Source organism: Dinoponera quadriceps, unplaced genomic scaffold, assembly GCF_001313825.1.
Source record: "Dinoponera quadriceps isolate SergipeBrazil2010 unplaced genomic scaffold, ASM131382v1 scaffold1692, whole genome shotgun sequence".
Lineage (NCBI taxonomy): Eukaryota > Metazoa > Arthropoda > Insecta > Hymenoptera > Formicidae > Dinoponera > Dinoponera quadriceps.
The window spans coordinates 72,903-89,954 of record NW_014555923.1 but is presented as its reverse complement, the minus strand read 5'-3'; the positions used below and the strand labels follow the sequence as shown (position 1 = coordinate 89,954).

General features: G+C 42.1%; 3 protein-coding genes across 4 annotated transcripts; 2 read left to right on the top strand and 1 right to left on the bottom strand.

Moving 5' to 3' along the window:
* The first annotated feature begins 21 nt into the window (after window positions 1-21).
* Window positions 22-3,818, top strand: LOC106745856 (solute carrier family 17 member 9). The gene is made up of 9 exons (XM_014621826.1): window positions 22-109; window positions 662-974; window positions 1,218-1,561; window positions 1,631-1,804; window positions 2,056-2,188; window positions 2,856-2,952; window positions 3,130-3,295; window positions 3,370-3,531; window positions 3,647-3,818. Exons 2-9 carry the CDS (start codon window positions 913-915, stop codon window positions 3,784-3,786), a joined length of 1,278 nt encoding a protein of 425 aa, XP_014477312.1. The 5' UTR covers window positions 22-109; window positions 662-912; the 3' UTR covers window positions 3,787-3,818.
* A 79-nt stretch (window positions 3,819-3,897) lies between these two features.
* LOC106745858 (60S ribosomal protein L36-like) lies at window positions 3,898-4,935 on the bottom strand. Of its 2 annotated transcripts, none has more exons than XM_014621827.1 (4): window positions 4,827-4,935; window positions 4,538-4,664; window positions 4,223-4,357; window positions 3,898-4,130 (listed from the first exon to the last, which is right to left on the bottom strand). In XM_014621827.1, the coding sequence occupies exons 2-4, from the start codon at window positions 4,661-4,663 to the stop codon at window positions 4,047-4,049; spliced, it is 345 nt and encodes a 114-aa protein (XP_014477313.1). In that variant the 5' UTR covers window position 4,664; window positions 4,827-4,935; the 3' UTR covers window positions 3,898-4,046. The 2 variants fall into 2 exon arrangements, with proteins under 2 accessions (XP_014477313.1, XP_014477314.1); XM_014621828.1 differs by lacking the exon at window positions 4,827-4,935 and adding an exon at window positions 4,731-4,816.
* Window positions 4,936-5,125: 190 nt separating this feature from the next.
* On the top strand, window positions 5,126-16,828 carry LOC106745855 (zinc finger CCHC domain-containing protein 2). Its single transcript, XM_014621825.1, is given in 10 exon segments — window positions 5,126-6,319; window positions 7,553-8,051; window positions 9,927-10,023; window positions 10,414-10,587; window positions 10,660-11,177; window positions 11,314-11,493; window positions 12,440-12,702; window positions 14,255-14,837; window positions 14,840-15,038; window positions 15,241-16,828. Coding segments are annotated over 10 exon segments (2,625 nt in total). The 5' UTR covers window positions 5,126-6,272; the 3' UTR covers window positions 15,306-16,828.
* Window positions 16,829-17,052: the final 224 nt, after the last annotated feature.

Sequence of the window (17,052 nt, the reverse complement as noted above, 5' to 3'; positions counted from 1 at the left end):
AAGAAAATTTCGCTGTTCAATAACCTCCAGTCGATAAATTTGTCGGTAAATTGTGTTAAATGATAACTGCAGAAATGTAGTTTTATAAAAATATTTAATATACTTCATTGTAAGTCTATATATATATATCCTATAGTAAGTAAGTCTATATATATATATATATATATCGATAAAAACATCGCAGAGGGTAGAGGGTAGAGGGTAAATATTAAAATTAATACTCTTATACTTTAACCATCGCCCTAATTTTTCAAATATTTATATCGGACTAAAAATGGTTGAATAATGTCATTTTTCTTCAGTTATTTCCGAATTTTTTGAGGCTTCTTACTGTTTACGAAAATTTACGCAGAGCTGAAGTTATCTCGTCGTTATGTTATGTAATGTGAACTGCCAATGTAAATATTCTAACGTTTTATGTTGCTTATTCTATTATTTTTTCTGTACAGTTTCCCTCTCTCTCTCAACTCAAGTTATAATATTAACTCCAGAATGACATATTTCTCAGAGAGAAATTATGTGGAACTGATGCTATAATGTTCCAAATTTGACGCTGTTATAATAACAACAACAAGAATAATAATAATAATAACAATAACAGCAACAATAATAATAACAATAATAATAATATTACCCTTTTCATGCGTTTTTCGCTATCCAGCGACAACTTCGATCACGTATCCTGTTTTAACGCTAAAAATGGACATCGAGTGTCAGCATGAAAAGGCACCTTGATGCTACAGTCGCATAATGGATGTGGCGGGTGGTAGAGTTACGACAAGCCGGCAACAGATTGTCTTTCAAATATGCGCGTGAGAATTCAGACGCGTTCTAACAGGACATCGATGAGGTCCGATGCTCTAACACGGAAATTGAAACGATTGTCGACTAGTTAAACGACTCCCTGTGATAATGCAGTTGCAAGTGTCGTTGAATATACCGTTGGAGGACAAGATCGGTTCGTCCTGGACAAGGTATGTAATCAAGAGAATATTCCACATTATTTCTTAGATTTGGAAACGATTACGGGCAGATTGACTATTTCTCACAGTTATAACTATATTTTCACATATTTTTTCATAAGTATCATTCATATTTCAGCTATACATGTATAGCTGATTATGTATAAAATATTTTGTCGCATAACGAGACAACTATGAATATTATTACAAGTGCAATAATATTGAATTGACACGGAGAGTTTCCATCTGTTTCAGAAAGGAAAGACAAAGATGGTTCCTGTTGTTGCTAGTCGGAACATGCCTGATATATGCCACGCGTACTTCTGTCCCTTTGTTGATACCTATTGTCAGCAAAGAGAAGCACTGGTCAAAGCCGGATTCAGGTGTGATCCTATCCAGTTTCTTCTGGGGATACACATTGACGCAAGTAGCTAGTGGTTATATCAGTGACAAAATCGGCGGACAGAAAGTATTATGGATATCAGCCCTTGGTTGGTCAGTAACGACCTTCTTTATGCCAGAGGTTATCAACTTTTCCAAGGGTAAAACTTCTATCTTGCTGGTTGCAACAGTAAGAATGATAAACGGAGCATTCCAAGGTAACATTCACATTACACACGCCACATGTTCTACAAGAATTTGAGGATAATCAGACATGTAACTTGCAGGAATGCATTTTCCTAGCATGATTAGTCTGATCAGTCAACGTCTGCACGAGACAGAACGCGCCTCCTTCTTTAGCTTGTTAACATCAGGATCTGCTCTGGGCACATTACTCACCGGATCCTTGGGCTCCTATCTCTTGGAGAATTATAACTGGATGATCGTCTTTCAAACCTTAGGTATTGTTCAGATTGTGCGTAATAGAAGTAGAATGTTACAAAAGAAGTAGATGATATTGTAAATATATCACACTGAGAAGTTATAAATATTCAAGTTGAAGAGTCGGTTTAAGTTACAGTTTCAAGAGCAGAAGCATGATTCTAAGAGACAACTAGTTTTAAAGATTTTAAAAAATGTTTTTTTTCTTTGTTTTTTTTTTAAAGAAAGAATATAGGATACATTTATGGTGTTAATTGATTTACTGATATAGGGGGCATGAGTTTGGCATGGACAACCTTATTAAGCTACTATATCCTGCCGTTTAGGGAAAGAGCAGCTTCTACTAAACCGACTACTGACTACTCTTTGCCTTGGCTCAAGCTTCTGTCGAAACCTCCGTTCTGGTAATCATGGTGCATGGAAACTATTATTTCTAGCTTGAGGATCAGAAGCAACGAGAGATACACACATGTATTTCCCTTATAATTAATATTTTCAAACGATATATAATATGAAATTAAAAATTACCGGTAATTCTTTAGAAATTCTTGAAAGATTTATAGAGAAATTTTAATGTAATATAATATTCTTTCTTACGCTAGAGCAGCCATGTTTTTAAGTTGAACATTATGTGCAAAAAGAAACACGTTCTTTAGTTTACAATACTGAAATGGTTGTCCAAAGTAACAAAATTGTAAAGATGTAATTTTATATCGAAGAGTAATTGAATTTTAATATTTTGTAATATTCGGCATATAGAGAAATCCTTCATACGTCTTCATTTTTGTCTTAAAAAGCGCATTGAAAATTATTTGCCATAGACGCTATCATTTTTACGATTACGTGCTCGTAAATAACGAATGCTTATATATTATTATTAAGTTACATTGCTTCAACTTATCCAAATGCTTACTGCATTGTTAAGAAATGTTTCTTGTACTCGTCTAATTCTGAATCCCTTCTAAAAATAGTAAAACATCGTAATTATGACTTCTTCTCCATAAATGCGACGATATAACATTAGATCGATTACCTTACATATTTTTATGATTATCAGATAATAATTTTCAGGTCCTGTGTAATTGGACATGCTTGCCAAAATAATTGTTTCTTCGTGTTACTATCATGGATGCCTACATATTTCCACGACACGTTTCCCGAAGTTAAGGTAATCCTGTTATTGCTTGGGCGAAAACTTGCGATATAAATACATTCTATTTAAATATATTTTTAAAATATTTTGAAAGACTGATTTTACATGAAATGACAACATTAAGTAACAGTACAAAGACATGAGATTTTATCTTCTTTATATTGTTATTAATTCAACAGTTTTAATTAACAGGGTTGGGTCGTAAATATGGTGCCGTGGCTGTCGTTGCTACCTTGTACATTCTTAGGAAAAGCATTGTCCGAAAGAATAATCATGTCTGGATATTCCGTGACGACGACGCGCAAGATAATACAAACGATTTGTTTTGTCACCGAAATTGGTAGTCTCTTGTTTCTATGTAAGTAATCCCCCTCTATCTGATAATTGTTAGATAGATTAGAAACGAAATCACATGCGAGTCAACCTCTATAGCGAAGCGAGTGGAAACTTTTCAAGGCGCGATGCTGTGCCTCGCTCTGATTATCGGCGCTTCAGGTTTCCATAACAACGCCATTGCCGTAAATCCTTCTGATCTCGCACCAAAGCACTCCGGCTGCGTATTTGGTCTGATGAATACCGTTGGCGCAGTACCCGGTATGTCTATAGTTAACATGAAACATACCGATCCCGTTGAAACCCGTTTGAAAACTTGCATGAAATTCAATGAAAGAAATAGTCGGACCAACATGTTGCTTGGCTTTCTTTTCAGGTTTCCTCGGTGTATATTTCGCCGGGTATATTTTATATTTGACACACAGCTGGTCTGTCGTTTTCCTATCTATTGCTGTCGTCGATTTGTTAGGATGTATATCATATTTACTATTCGGCTCTGGCCAAGCAATTATATGAATTATAAATATATACTCGATGATCTCTCTATATATTTTTGAATGATTATTTTCACCTTCTGCAAATAAGCATCTCACAAGATGGATAAACATGAGATTCGTAATTGCTATATAATACTCAAATAAAGCTATTTATTTCAAGTGAAAACAATCAACAAAAAGCAGTACTCAGCTTCAAGTTCCTAAGTTAATGTACTTTGAAATTGAAGTGTCGATCTATTTAAGTAATGTATAGCATTCGAAGGTCGGAGGACTGATCAGTTAATGATGTGCAGCCTTCCTCATTTGTACCAGGATGTTTCCAAGCTCTTCTCGCTTCCTCTTAGCACGAATATGTGTGCCCAGCTAGAAAATGGAAAGAAACTCACTTGTGAGAGGCATCACATTCTCCGTTACACGCGGTAAAAATTTGCTAATCATGTTTCTGATGTGCTTACCCTTCTCTTCAAAAACTTCAGAGCACGCTTGTCTTTGGAGACCTTCAGTAATTCCATAGCACGCTTCTCATATGGAGCATGTCCTGTGACTTCTCGAATCAAATCCCTCACAAACTTGCCATGTTTGGTTTGTCTCTGTCATGAAGAAATCAGAGATAAATTAACGTACAACAGAAATATATCCATGCATGATTACCGAAGAAAGGCATCGAAGCGTTCTACCAAATGACTCATTACAGATTACATCAATCTGGACGGTATTGGGATCCGATAACAATAACGAAAGAGATTATATGACATACGTAATATACCAACCCCTTTTAATCTGGACGGTCGATGACAGACGGTCTTCTCTTTCTCGGACTTGGTTTTGGCCACTCGGATCTTCGTCGTTTTGTGACCCTTGTTGAGTCCAACAGCCAGTTCATATTTCGGTGCCATCCTACGAACAGTATATCACAGTACTCTCACAGGAAATTAAACAGAAAGTCGATGAATTTAAACGTACACGAATGCAACAGAAATCGCAATTCTATTATGAATACATCGTATTGATTTGACCTCTATTGGATCGCGGTATTTGATAGTTTGAAATCTTACGAACCTTTACGACAGAGATGCGTTCAAAAGCTATATTCCAGATGAAGGAAACAAGCCGGCCACGCTTCCCAAAGCGGCGTTCACGGTTGCGTTCAGCTCGAGTGGTCGACTTTCGAATACAGATGTCGGCAGATCTACAAGTACGCACCAATCATAGACGATGGTTATTACTCAACTATTGTACAATCGTTATGTCAACTGAACGCAACCGGTTTGTGCGATCGTGTCACGTGACTGCTTTGTAAAATTGCCGTCACCAACGCGATGATATAACACCTGCACACTTCAGTGCTGCACCTGCTGCACCCCGCCTCTCCGTTCCGCCATTTTGCGCGTTTCAAGCGCACAAGACGAACGGACCTCGCGCGCCAATAGCGTGCGAGAATTCCCGTGTCGGTCGTCTCGGCCGCCGCATGAGAACACCGCCTTGCGAGTGCACGCCGAGCCGAGGCAAGCGAGGGAATGCCCGATGCCTTTTTTAACGCGAGCATGTGAACGGATCTCCGACTAGATTGTCCGATACACTCGCGTAGTGGCATCTCGCACGCGCGCGCACGCGATAGAGAGAAGGAGACAGAGCGACAGGGGGTTGAGTAGAAAAGGCGAGAGAGCGAAAGAGAGAGAAGAATCACGAGAGTTATCTGGCAGCGAGAGTGCACGGACGGACGAACGAACGACGCGATATATCACGGCGTTTATGTCGTACGACGTGTTCGCGTTCCTCGAGTGAAGAAACGCGCAGCGGACGAGGGAGAAACGCACGCAAAACGCGCTCGCGAGAAGAGAGATAGTCGAGGAAGAGAGAGAGAGAGAGGGAGGAAGAGGAAGAGAGAGAGAGAGAGAGATAGATAGATTCGCCGTTTCTGTCGACGACGACGAACCGCGCCACGGTTGTACGGACGGACAAACGCGCGGCCCGATCGTGCCCGATCGCTCGTCGACGCTCGCTCTTCTCTCGTTGTATCGCCAGCTCTCCGACCGGACATTATCGTGCATTCTCTCGTCACAGTGTCTCGCGGCCTGTGCGCTCGTCTACCTACGCCCGCTTCGCGAATGTGGACACTTAACGGTGCGCCGTGTGTTGTCGCTACCGCTACCACCGCCACTGTGCATTTCATGTGCCCGCTGCTGGACTCCTCGTCGCTGTTCGCCAACGGATTTTGACGAGTGTCATCGAGCGTTCGGCGAGAAACCGCTCTCCAGCCCGCGGGGATCTGGATTGTCAACCTGATTGCGCGGCGCCCTCGAGGGCGAGAGAGAGACAGAGAGAGAGAGAGAGAGAAGGCGAGAGACAGAGAGAGAAAGACGGATAGAGGGTGAGCGAGAGTGAGAGGAAGAGAGAGAGAGAGAGAAAGGAAGATAGAGAAGGAGAGAGGCGCCTGCTGGTGGCTGTCCGCTCCGTCGCTCCGCGCTTTCCTCCCACCCAAAGTGGTATCAATGTTGTCTGGCAATGGTGTGTAAGGAGAACGTGGTATCATGGTTTGGGAATCTGTCCAGGTAATGTGGAAGCGTCGCGACGCCGCGCGACTATTGCCTATACGCGGCGATATCCCGACGCGCGCATCTTCACCCTTCGAGATATTTCAGGAGTAATTTTGCGTAACCGTCGTCGACGCGTCGTCGTTGCTCGACCCGATGCGACCGCAGCATGCACGGGAACGACCGGAGGTCTCGTCGTCGCCTTGGCGTGCCTTTATTTTCACACTGGGGGATCAGCGCCGCTCTAACGCGCGCCCCATTAGAATGTCATACATTTTTATTACATTTTTTTTTTCTTATTACATCTTCGCCCATTGTGCACATTGTGTGTAGGTTCCGTTGGGTAAGGTTTTTTTTTTTTGTAACTAACGCATAGAGAGTAGCGTACCAGTGGGAGTTTGAGTCTGTTTCCCGCTGTTAAATCGCTTCTGGCAGCTATTCGTCTGCCGACGCTTCTGGATCCGACGTTCTTGTCGTCTCGTAGCTCTGTGTTCCTTGTACGAAGCGACGGGAAGCGACTCTCGGTTATGGAAAGTTACTTCTTATTAATTCTTAGAGAACGATGACCCCCTGACACACTAGACACACGTTAGCCCTCCCGTTGAATAAGGGTCTAGTTCGTTGTACACAGTAGCAGATACGCTTGCCTTGACAAATTGCACACATCTCGTTGCTCATTGCTTGCGAAAGTTCACGGTGGTGCATGTGGAATTTTCAGATAGTATTTCGCTTAACATTTGTATGAATAATTGATCCGCATCGATCTACATTTAATTTTGAGTGTTTTAATACACGATGTCACTGGTGGCGATCAATAATCGGTATGAAACGGCAGTACATCGCGGCATATGTAAACGTAAAGCTAAATTCTCACCTATAACACTTATCAAAATAGCATACAGCTTCCGTGATATCTATTTGATTTCGGCTACACCAATTTCCAGTCGCACACCCTGAAGCCACTCCTCTGGTTTCTGACATTTAAACTCTTAATGTCCACAATATCTCGATGATTTGACTCCTTAAAATTCTGTTTGAGCAAGTAACAAGGAAGTAAAGTTAAGAACTGAGCGCAAGCTCCAGATGTTACATGAGAAAAAGCCCATCTTGAAAACACACACACGCACACAAGCGAAAGGAGACACCATCGAAACAGCATCACGATGTTGATTCAGAGGCATAAATATAAACTGCCGATGTATCGACTTTCTCTGTGTCGTCTGATACTAATGTACCCTTTTGTCTGTTTAGTTATAAACGTATCGATGTAATGTGCACGTTGCTGAACATGTGCTTGCCGTTTGAAGTACGATACCTCGGCACGTGCGTCGAGGATATCGGCAAGCGGGATTACAATGACCTGCGCGACACGGAGCATCATGCAAATAGCGCCTCCGAGTTGGCCGAGTTGACGGCGAACTCCAACGTGACGGACAAACGGACGCGGAGAAAACTGGCTCTCTACACAGCGCTATTGCACTCGTGCAATTACGCTTGTGCGGTGATTCTGTACAAGAACCTGTCGAACCTCGACCATCAGGAGATCACCAATCTGCTGAACGGGACCAGCTTCAACAACATGGACGACCAGCCCCTGGAGGAGTTGCTGTTGCTGTACACGATGGCGCTGAACCATCCGGCCTTCACATACGAGCAGAAGAGTGTGTTCGGCAACATATTCATCAAGCTCCAGGAGGAGGAGGCTCGTCTGAATCTCTCAAAGATAAACTCCTCTTTCAAGCCGGCACAAGTAATGCACAATAGATTTTCTCTCGCTTTTTCGATGTAGAAACATGCGGTCGGCTTCGTGGAAATTGAGAGTTATTTCATTTTGTCCTTTGTTTTTTTTTTTCCTGTGCCTCTCAAATTGTCATTCTTCGTTCTCATTGAGCCAAACGTCAATTGGTAATTTGTAATTCTGCAGAATAATGCAATAGACGAGTAGAGTTGCCGTCAGTTCCTTTTGATTTTTTAATATGTACGAACTGCTGATCTCTCAGATATTTCTAAGTTAGAAGGACAATTCTTCTACTGCTTCATATGAATAAATCTCACTTTTCATGGAAATATTAATTAATGTTTTTAGACAGCTACGTTGCTTGTTGTGAAATAGTTGTTTTGTCTTCGTTTTCATAATTTATATATATATACATATATATACATATATATACATATATACACATATATATACATATATATACATATATATACATATATATAATTATTATATTGGTGTACGGTTGTGTTTGTGTAGTGCACAATTGATTAGGAATGTTTTTCTTTTTTGTTGTTTTACATGATATTTAATATTAAATGCGGCTATATAGTCGTTAAAGTTAGTCTATCAATACCAAAATCATCAGTGTGTGAGAGAAAAAAATTAGGGCAAAATTTCATTTTAATATGTGATATATGTATAATTTGGAAAATGGGTGTTTTTCTTTTGTAGTAACTTCGAGTAACATCTGCAGGTTGTCAAACTCGTCTTTATGTGTGTAAAGAGTCCCAGACCTATCACGTATTCTTTTAAGTACAAACACACTGATGAGTTTAGAATCATGATTGAATCGATTTCCCTTTATTAAATACTATGAGAATTCATTATTTAACTCAAATTGTTCAATTCTATCCATCAGGTGTCTCCTAAATTGATCAAATTTGTGTTACGTTAAAACAACGTTAAATTCGAAATTGGAATTAGAATAGTTTTGCTTCTTAATTTTGTTTCGTGCCTGAAGCCAGAAAGTTGAAATTGAATGTGCAATTTACTACTCTGACTATACTATGTTAACTGAACGTATTCTTGGGCAATGTTTTGTATCGATAAATATTTCAAATTTCACACAGATGTTTCAAGAATTTCAACACAATCGTTGCTTTTGGAACTTGATGAATGAGAGAATTTTCAAAATTATTTCATTTTGATACTTCGTACTTTTCCCATTTCATACTTTCATGCTTTACATTTCATTCATTTCATACTTTACATGCACATTTTTAATATTTCTCACAGCAGAACTAGATCTGATTATTTCTACCTTGCGATACTTTTAATCGCTTCGATCGTTTCTTTGTTTATACGTATTTACATAATTCGTACGTGAAGGATGCGCGGTAGGTTTGGGCCGTTACGTATATATTTTTCTCGAGTTCGATGTTGGGTTATCAATCCACGGGGATTAAGGTTCAATCTGGAAGTAAGTAAATATGAATTCACGAATGTGTATCGAATTAGCGTTATGGATTACTGTTATCGGCTACTGTTATCCTAAGAGATAAAATTACTTCGTTCGACTCATACTCGATGCATTGTGACGTAACGTAATGTGTATCAATGCCATTGTCCCGCGTCGTGTTACACGCCTGCACTTTCTAGGAAACCTATTATTTGGGAGAATTGTGTTTGTGCGATAAGTGTAACAGAAAGAGAAATGAGTGTCGCGTGTGGTCAATATCCTTCCCATTGTGATCATCTTAAAAGTAGCAATACTGTACATATAAACTCGTATGCGTGCGTCGATTTACGAGAGATACATCGTGTCAGCACGATTATTTCGTTGTTTCTTCCCGAAAGCTGGGAACCGTTGATCGTGTCAAGCTACACGTGATCTTAATTTATATACAGGGCTGCGGGCCATGCATGAGCACGAACGAGAGGTTGATGGAGCCTGAGATCCCGAGTAGCTGTTTAATGCCGCCGCCGCCGATGCAGCCTTATCACGGTGCGTCATGTCACACATTTTTTCTGAATATCCGTTAACACGCAAAAAAGAAATATTCTTAAGATAAACTAACGAATAAAGACGACGAAATAACACAAAGTGAAACACACGAAAAAATAAGCAAACTAGAAGAATTCGATTAATTAGAATTTAGTTCCTCTGAGCCAAAAAATTCTATCTGCAAACTTCTTTCACGTTGCATCTCTCGCCGTTTATTCCCGCGAAATAAAATCGTTCGAAATACCACATGCATGTTTCCCAGAGACAAATATATATATATATATATATACCATGTACACACACACATATATATATATGTTTTTTTTTTTCTCTCTCCAAAACAACTCTACGTTCCGACGTATTGATGTCGTATTACCCATGTACATTTAGGCGAAATGGCGATGAGAAACAATGCTATGGTGACCGGAGTGCCGCCCGGCCTCACAATACCTCCCCCAGGATTATGTCTGCCGGGGACCCCGGAGCAAATACCCATGGGAGCCGGCGGTACCACGCAATACGTCCACCTGTTCCCGTCGATGAACCATCTGCCCCCGTGGACAGGTCAGGTTATGATGGGAAACCAATTGATGTATCACACCGGCGACATGTTGGCTTATCCACCTTCCCCCTTAGTCAGCCGCCAGTCCTCGCCATCCCAGTCAAGATCCCCTAGTCGCAGCAACTCGCCTATGGGCCGCGGTCGGACTAACGCCAACCCGCGCACCTCGTCCACGCAAGTCGCCCAGTCCACCTCCAACACGATGACGACGTCATCGTCGGCGACCGGTTCTAACAGTCAGACGAGCATTTCCGGCTCGGCCGCCACTAACAACAACAACAGCAATAACAACTCCTTGCCGCCCTTACCGACGCTCGGCGCGAGCAGAAGTCTTCCTAGTCAACAGCCGCCGCTGCTCCCATCGTCGCGATCGGTTCCCTTGTCCATCACGAGCTCCTCGAGCTCCTTCTCCCGGCACAACAGCGTCGATAACAACACCCCATCGTCCACCCTGATCCCGGCGAGCCAACAGAAACAGGCCCCGCCACCGCCGCGACTCAGGTCGTCCAACTCCGGCGATTCTCTCCGGGAGACTCTCGGCAAGGAGATGCCGAACTTCAAGGGCAACCTGCAGAACCTTTCTCGCGACGAGGTACGCGTCCTGCCGATCGCCGTCTAGTAATATCTCGAGCTCTGTCCGATACCGGCTAGACTAGACGTGTGTGTGTGTGTGTGTGTAACGCAAGTACACGAGCTGAGATTGAATTTTCTATGTGTGCTGAATATAGATCGGAAGGTTGAGCGACGAGGACCTGAGGAACATCGGCTTTACACCGAACGCAGTGGGACAGTTGAGGAGTATAGTCAAAAGTCAAACCACTAACGGCTTAAACCAAATTCCGGCCGATAAAAAGCTGGACAATACGAGCAACACCACACACCCGGTCGCCGAGTCGATCGAGAACGAGGTAAGTTTCGTCCTCGTCTCCTGCCACATTGTATGGGAGATCGGTTTTTGCTACAAGTAAAAATAGAACTGATAATTGTATCCGAGTGAGGTAGTAACTGTTATCGCCTTGAATATCTTTGAGGTATGGGAGTGGGAGGGAAATATACTTATCTAACAGATATTGTATTGACGTATCAAGAATCATCATTTCGAGCGCATTCTGCAAATTTAAGCTTTTTTTCATTCTCGTGTAAAACCTGTTCGTTTTAGCTGAATTAATGTAGAAACTCGGTTCCTTTTACTATCAATGTTAGATTATACTAGATTCATTCTAAAGACGAGAAATGCAATCTACACAATTTCCATTTTGCAAAGAGAAAAAAGTTTCTTTGGATTTAATAGGTTTATTTGACTTGAGTTTGTTTAATGCAAACAACTTCGTTCAATATCAAATATCGTTTTGTTTGAATGAGAATATTGTTGCTTTGAGTAAATCATAAGGGTTGCTAAGAATAAACTATGTCATTCAATGGAGAAAACAGTATTATTTAGAAGGAATATAATTTATATATATGTATATATATTTGGTTTTCAGTGAAAACATTTATTACATTTATATATAAAATATTGCCTCGCTGAGATAAAAAGAAGTTTTTAAATATTTTTCTAACCTAGAGTGTCACTTCTTTCAAATAATTTTATTGTTTGTGACAATTCTAATTTGGATGAAAATCCAAATAAAAAATATGTTTGTTTCAGTTAAAGAAATCTTATTAAATCCAGAGAAAATTTGTATCTCTAATCGTTAATAAAATATTTCTAGTTTATGGAGATACTCAAGATGGAGCAATAATTATTGCCCCACTTTGTGTACCCAAAAATACTAGAATAGATAATTTACATATATATCGATATCATTGTGCACGATGTTCAGTTATCCACAAGTGTTCGTTTTATCGCGGCAGGTCGTGCCAGGAATGGAAGTTTTAGGCGATAGCAATAACACGAGCGGGAAATCGATGCCGCTACAGGAGCAGCATCCGGCGATGCATCATCACAATCACGTGGCTACTCCCAACATACGGCGTTATCCTGCCGCCGTGCCGTCGTTAGATCCCGCGCAAATACAAATGTACCCCGCGCCGCCGCAGATGTACACGGCCCAGAACGCGCCGTGTTACACTTGTCTCACCGTACCGGTAGCAGGAATGCAAAACCGATTTTCAAGGTAAGCCCACTAATCACTTCGGACCGAAAGAACGTATAATAGAACCTGATTTATAATAAGTCTGATTTTCGAGGCTGTAAGGTTATAAAAGAAACTTATTACAGGCTCCCCCTCCTCCCTATAACAGAGAAGTCGTCTCACTTTCGCCCACTGCATGCCCAAATGCAAGCATATGTGCATGCATATTTATGATCAATTTACTTAAGAGGATGCCATATTTGAAAATTAAGCTGGCAAAATACCGAAATTCTTCCTGCAAAGTTTGAATCGTCGTATTCGCTGCACAGAATTAATGCTTTCACACGGTGAAAGTACGCGTGAAACTGAATTGGAGCATTGCTCAATGTGTGATGAAAACGATGAGAAATTTCAACATTGACATCTCTGGCTCTGCCAGCATTAATATTTATCTGATAGAGAAATCCTGCATTTCCAATCAGGAAAATTTCTTCAAAGAACATTTTTATATCTCTTTTTATAAAATTCGAGAACAGATAATATTGTGATTCTTTTCTTTCAAAATGAAAAAATCGCAAACTTTGTATACTTTGTTATTATATATGAAACATTTTACTTTATCAGTTCGCTGAATCTTACACAATATGTGCAATTACTCGACTGTTCGTTGAGTATTAATATGGAGGGGACCCTAAATAGTGTTAGTGAAAATATATGTGGAGAGGAAAGGACTTACGGATGTATTGCTCATAAGTCAAAATAATAAAAAAAAATTATGAAAAAATTACAAATTGATCTACGTTATATTTAAAAGTGACATAAAAAGTCTGGCCGTAATTCAGAGCCTGGATCAAAAGTTACTCCACTTTAAAGGAAGTTATAAGGTGAAATGAGTGATAAGAATTCGATGAAACTTGTATTGCGTATACATTGAAATATTATCTAATTCATTGCTCGTACAATTAGGAAAAGATAGACCATTCGAGAGAACTTAGATATTTGTAACTAAAGTTGACACTTTTTATACGTGTTCCTTAAAATTAGTCTATTTTTAACTTCGGTTTTTAATATCTTCTAAATTAAAAGTAAAATTTTAATGAAAAACTACTATGATATTAAAAATTAATATATAGATATTATACATAAATTTCAGAATTATTGAACATTTAACATCGAAAAATGCAGCAGTGTAAAGCTCATAACTTGTGATAATAATTCAGATTATATATATATATGCAAATATTTAAATACTTATATATTTTTTTTCTATTATCTGTGTATCTCTATTAGGTCAACTGATGCGTAAATAATGGCATTAATAAGAAAAATAAAAGATAATATTTTCGTATTTGTAATATTGTGTATATATATGTTTACTCTCAATTTCGTTTCAAATTAATATTTATCACTTAGATAGTGAAAAAACGTACAGGAAGTATCGAATTTGCCTCGATAAACGTGAAACTGACGAGTGGTCTCTTTGATACTGGAGATACGGGCGACATACATTCTCAAACGATCGAGAAGAGGTCCCACTGTACGCAACTGAACAAACACACACCTTGGGCTAACCTCGAGTCGCTCACGTTCCCAGGTGCAACGCTCAACACGTGTACTGCCTGGCGCAGCTGCAGGCGCTGCGGCTCGACTCCGAGAGCAGCCGACATTGTTCTCAGAGCAGCAGTTCCGACAGCACCGGCAGCAGGTCACCGCCCGAGACGCCGCCGGCCGCGCCGTGGGTCAGCGCCGACAACAACAACGTCGCGAACGAGCACGTGAACAGCGCGCCGGTACACCCGACGACGACGGCCCCGCCACCGCCGCCGCCGCACGTCGCGCAGCCAGCGTCCCAGCAGACGATGCAGACGTCGGAGAGGCAGCTCGCCAGGAAGAATCCGCAGGCGCGCGCGACGATGCGGCAGAAGAGCCAGGGGATGCTGAACGGGAACGGTAACGGCGGACCGCCGAGTCTGCCGCACTGTCCAGCCGTGTCCTTCCCGGCGCCGCACTCGCAGCTTACGTATCTACCGCACGGACACTTCCCGGCGGCGATACGGCCGAGCACCACCGGCATCTACTCCAACTTCCTGCACGGGCCGTCGGCGGCGCGACCCGCCTATCCGGGCGCGTACCAGCCGAACGGCGAGATGATGTACCCGTACACGGGGCATCCCGGGNGGCGTCCGGCGGCACACCGCCGCCGAACGCCGCGGCCGCCGCGACGCCGGTCCCGGCCTCGTACATGCCGCCCACGCCGGTGGTGACGTACGCGGCGGCGGTGATACCGCCGGCGAAGATCTCTTGCTACAACTGCGGCAGCAGCAATCACCTCGCGGTCGACTGCAAGGATCAGACGATGGAGGACCTCACGAAGAAAGGTACGTCCTCCTAATGCCTACTTGCCCCGGAAGAAGAAGGAGGTCGAACCGAAAAAGAACGGATCAGTCGGGGAGATTCACTGTATGTCACTGTAGATTAAGAGGACACACTGCGCAAATGTTCCCGATATATTCACCCATTCGCTCACGTAGTACGGTTCGTCACACACGGTAGACACCACAGTGGTCCTTTTCGTTTCAGCCCAGTACCGACTGGACTACACGATAATGAAGCAGCCTGGGGAGTGCCCGAGTTCCGACAAGTGATCCCCTGCCACGGACCGTCACTCCGCCACCGCTCACCACTATTGTCACCGCCATCGTAACCGCAACTGTTGCCATCATCGTCATCACCGACACCGCCACCGGCACTACCACCAACAGCACCACCACCACCAGCACCACCAACGCCACTACGACCACCGTGAGCACTATCATCAGCAAGAACAGCAGCATCACTACCATTGTCACCGATACCACCGGTTCGCCGATGCGAGCCGATTTAAGGACGACATGTCGCGAGACGACGAATACTACTACCGTTCCTCGTACAAGTTTTCGGTAATTTTTCTAAACGTTCTACCCTACGTTCAGAGCTACGACGATGACGACGCTAACGCTGACGCTGACGCTGACGACGACGCCGATGCCAAGCACGACAACGACAGCGACGACGTTTTTTTAAACGAGGATGTTCCGCGGTTCATGGTACCGGGTATTATACCTTTTGCAAATTCTTATGTATGATAGAAATGGCGAAGAGCGATGTGATCGCAGAACTGTAAAATATGGTGTAGTAGTACTGTACAAAAAGGAAGAAACCGGGAAGCGAAGCGATAAATAATAATCGATGAAGTGAGGATGGAAAAAAAAAGAGAAAAGACGGGGGAAGGCCGCCATGCGATGTGTGACGATGGGACACATTGTTTTGTCCGTGGTTTTCTTTTCTTCCTTTTTTTCTCGTTCGCCGTCGAGAACACGAATTTCGAGGGATCCTTTTTTCCGATTTTCGACAGTAACTCGCGTCCTTCCAGCGATACCTGTGTCGGCCACTTAATCGCTGCAATCGACACCCCCTCCCCCGCCCCTCCGCAATGCTCCTGTCCTCCCTCCTGAATCCCAAATCCTTCTCTTAGTGATTTAACTGTACGTAAGCGAAATACCAGGACGAAAGGACAGAGAACGCGATTGTGCTTGAAGGGCCAAGCGGGGAAGCGAAGATCATACGAGGTTTGACTATATTTAGCAATCGGTACTTTTACTTCTAATCCACTATGTCTACTACCGCTCTATTACTATTACTACTACTATTAAACTATTACTTCTACTATCGCCGCTGCGCCACGACGTTTTTATGTACATATATTTTCTCAATTCTTACGTGCGCGATGATCCGACAATGACGCGAATGAAGAGAAGAAGCATGTAATATATGTGAGATAGAGATGTGATCGCACGTACGCGTGTTTGTGTGTGTAGTGTGCGCGTGTGTGTGCATGTGAGCGTGTATTTGTACGTGTGTACTAGTGTGCGTGTACGCAAATAAGAAATGGAATGCGAGAAGAGGCAGGAAGGCGAAAAAGAGAGGAGGAGGAAAGGAAAAGTTAAACGAGAAAGGGAAAATGGGGAAAGGGAGAGAAGAAAGGAGTGAAAGAGCAACAAACCAAAAGTGTTCGATCATCCAGCTGCCGTTGCGCTCCTGTGTGCGTTTGCCCGCGTGCGTGTGTGCGTGTGTGTAAAATTACGCGAAATATATATTATATTATTATATACACATATATATATATCGTATATATATATATATATATATCGTATATATATATATACATACATACATATATATATATATACACACATATGTCTTTGCTGCTCACAACTCGTTTCTTATCTAATAGATAGCTGTAGTTAGATGGCGATTCTCACATTGTTTATACCACGAGTAGTCACGCGATTGCACGTGCATTTGAAAACGATTTTATACGACTTTTATCGATCGCCCGTGTCTTTGAGCGTA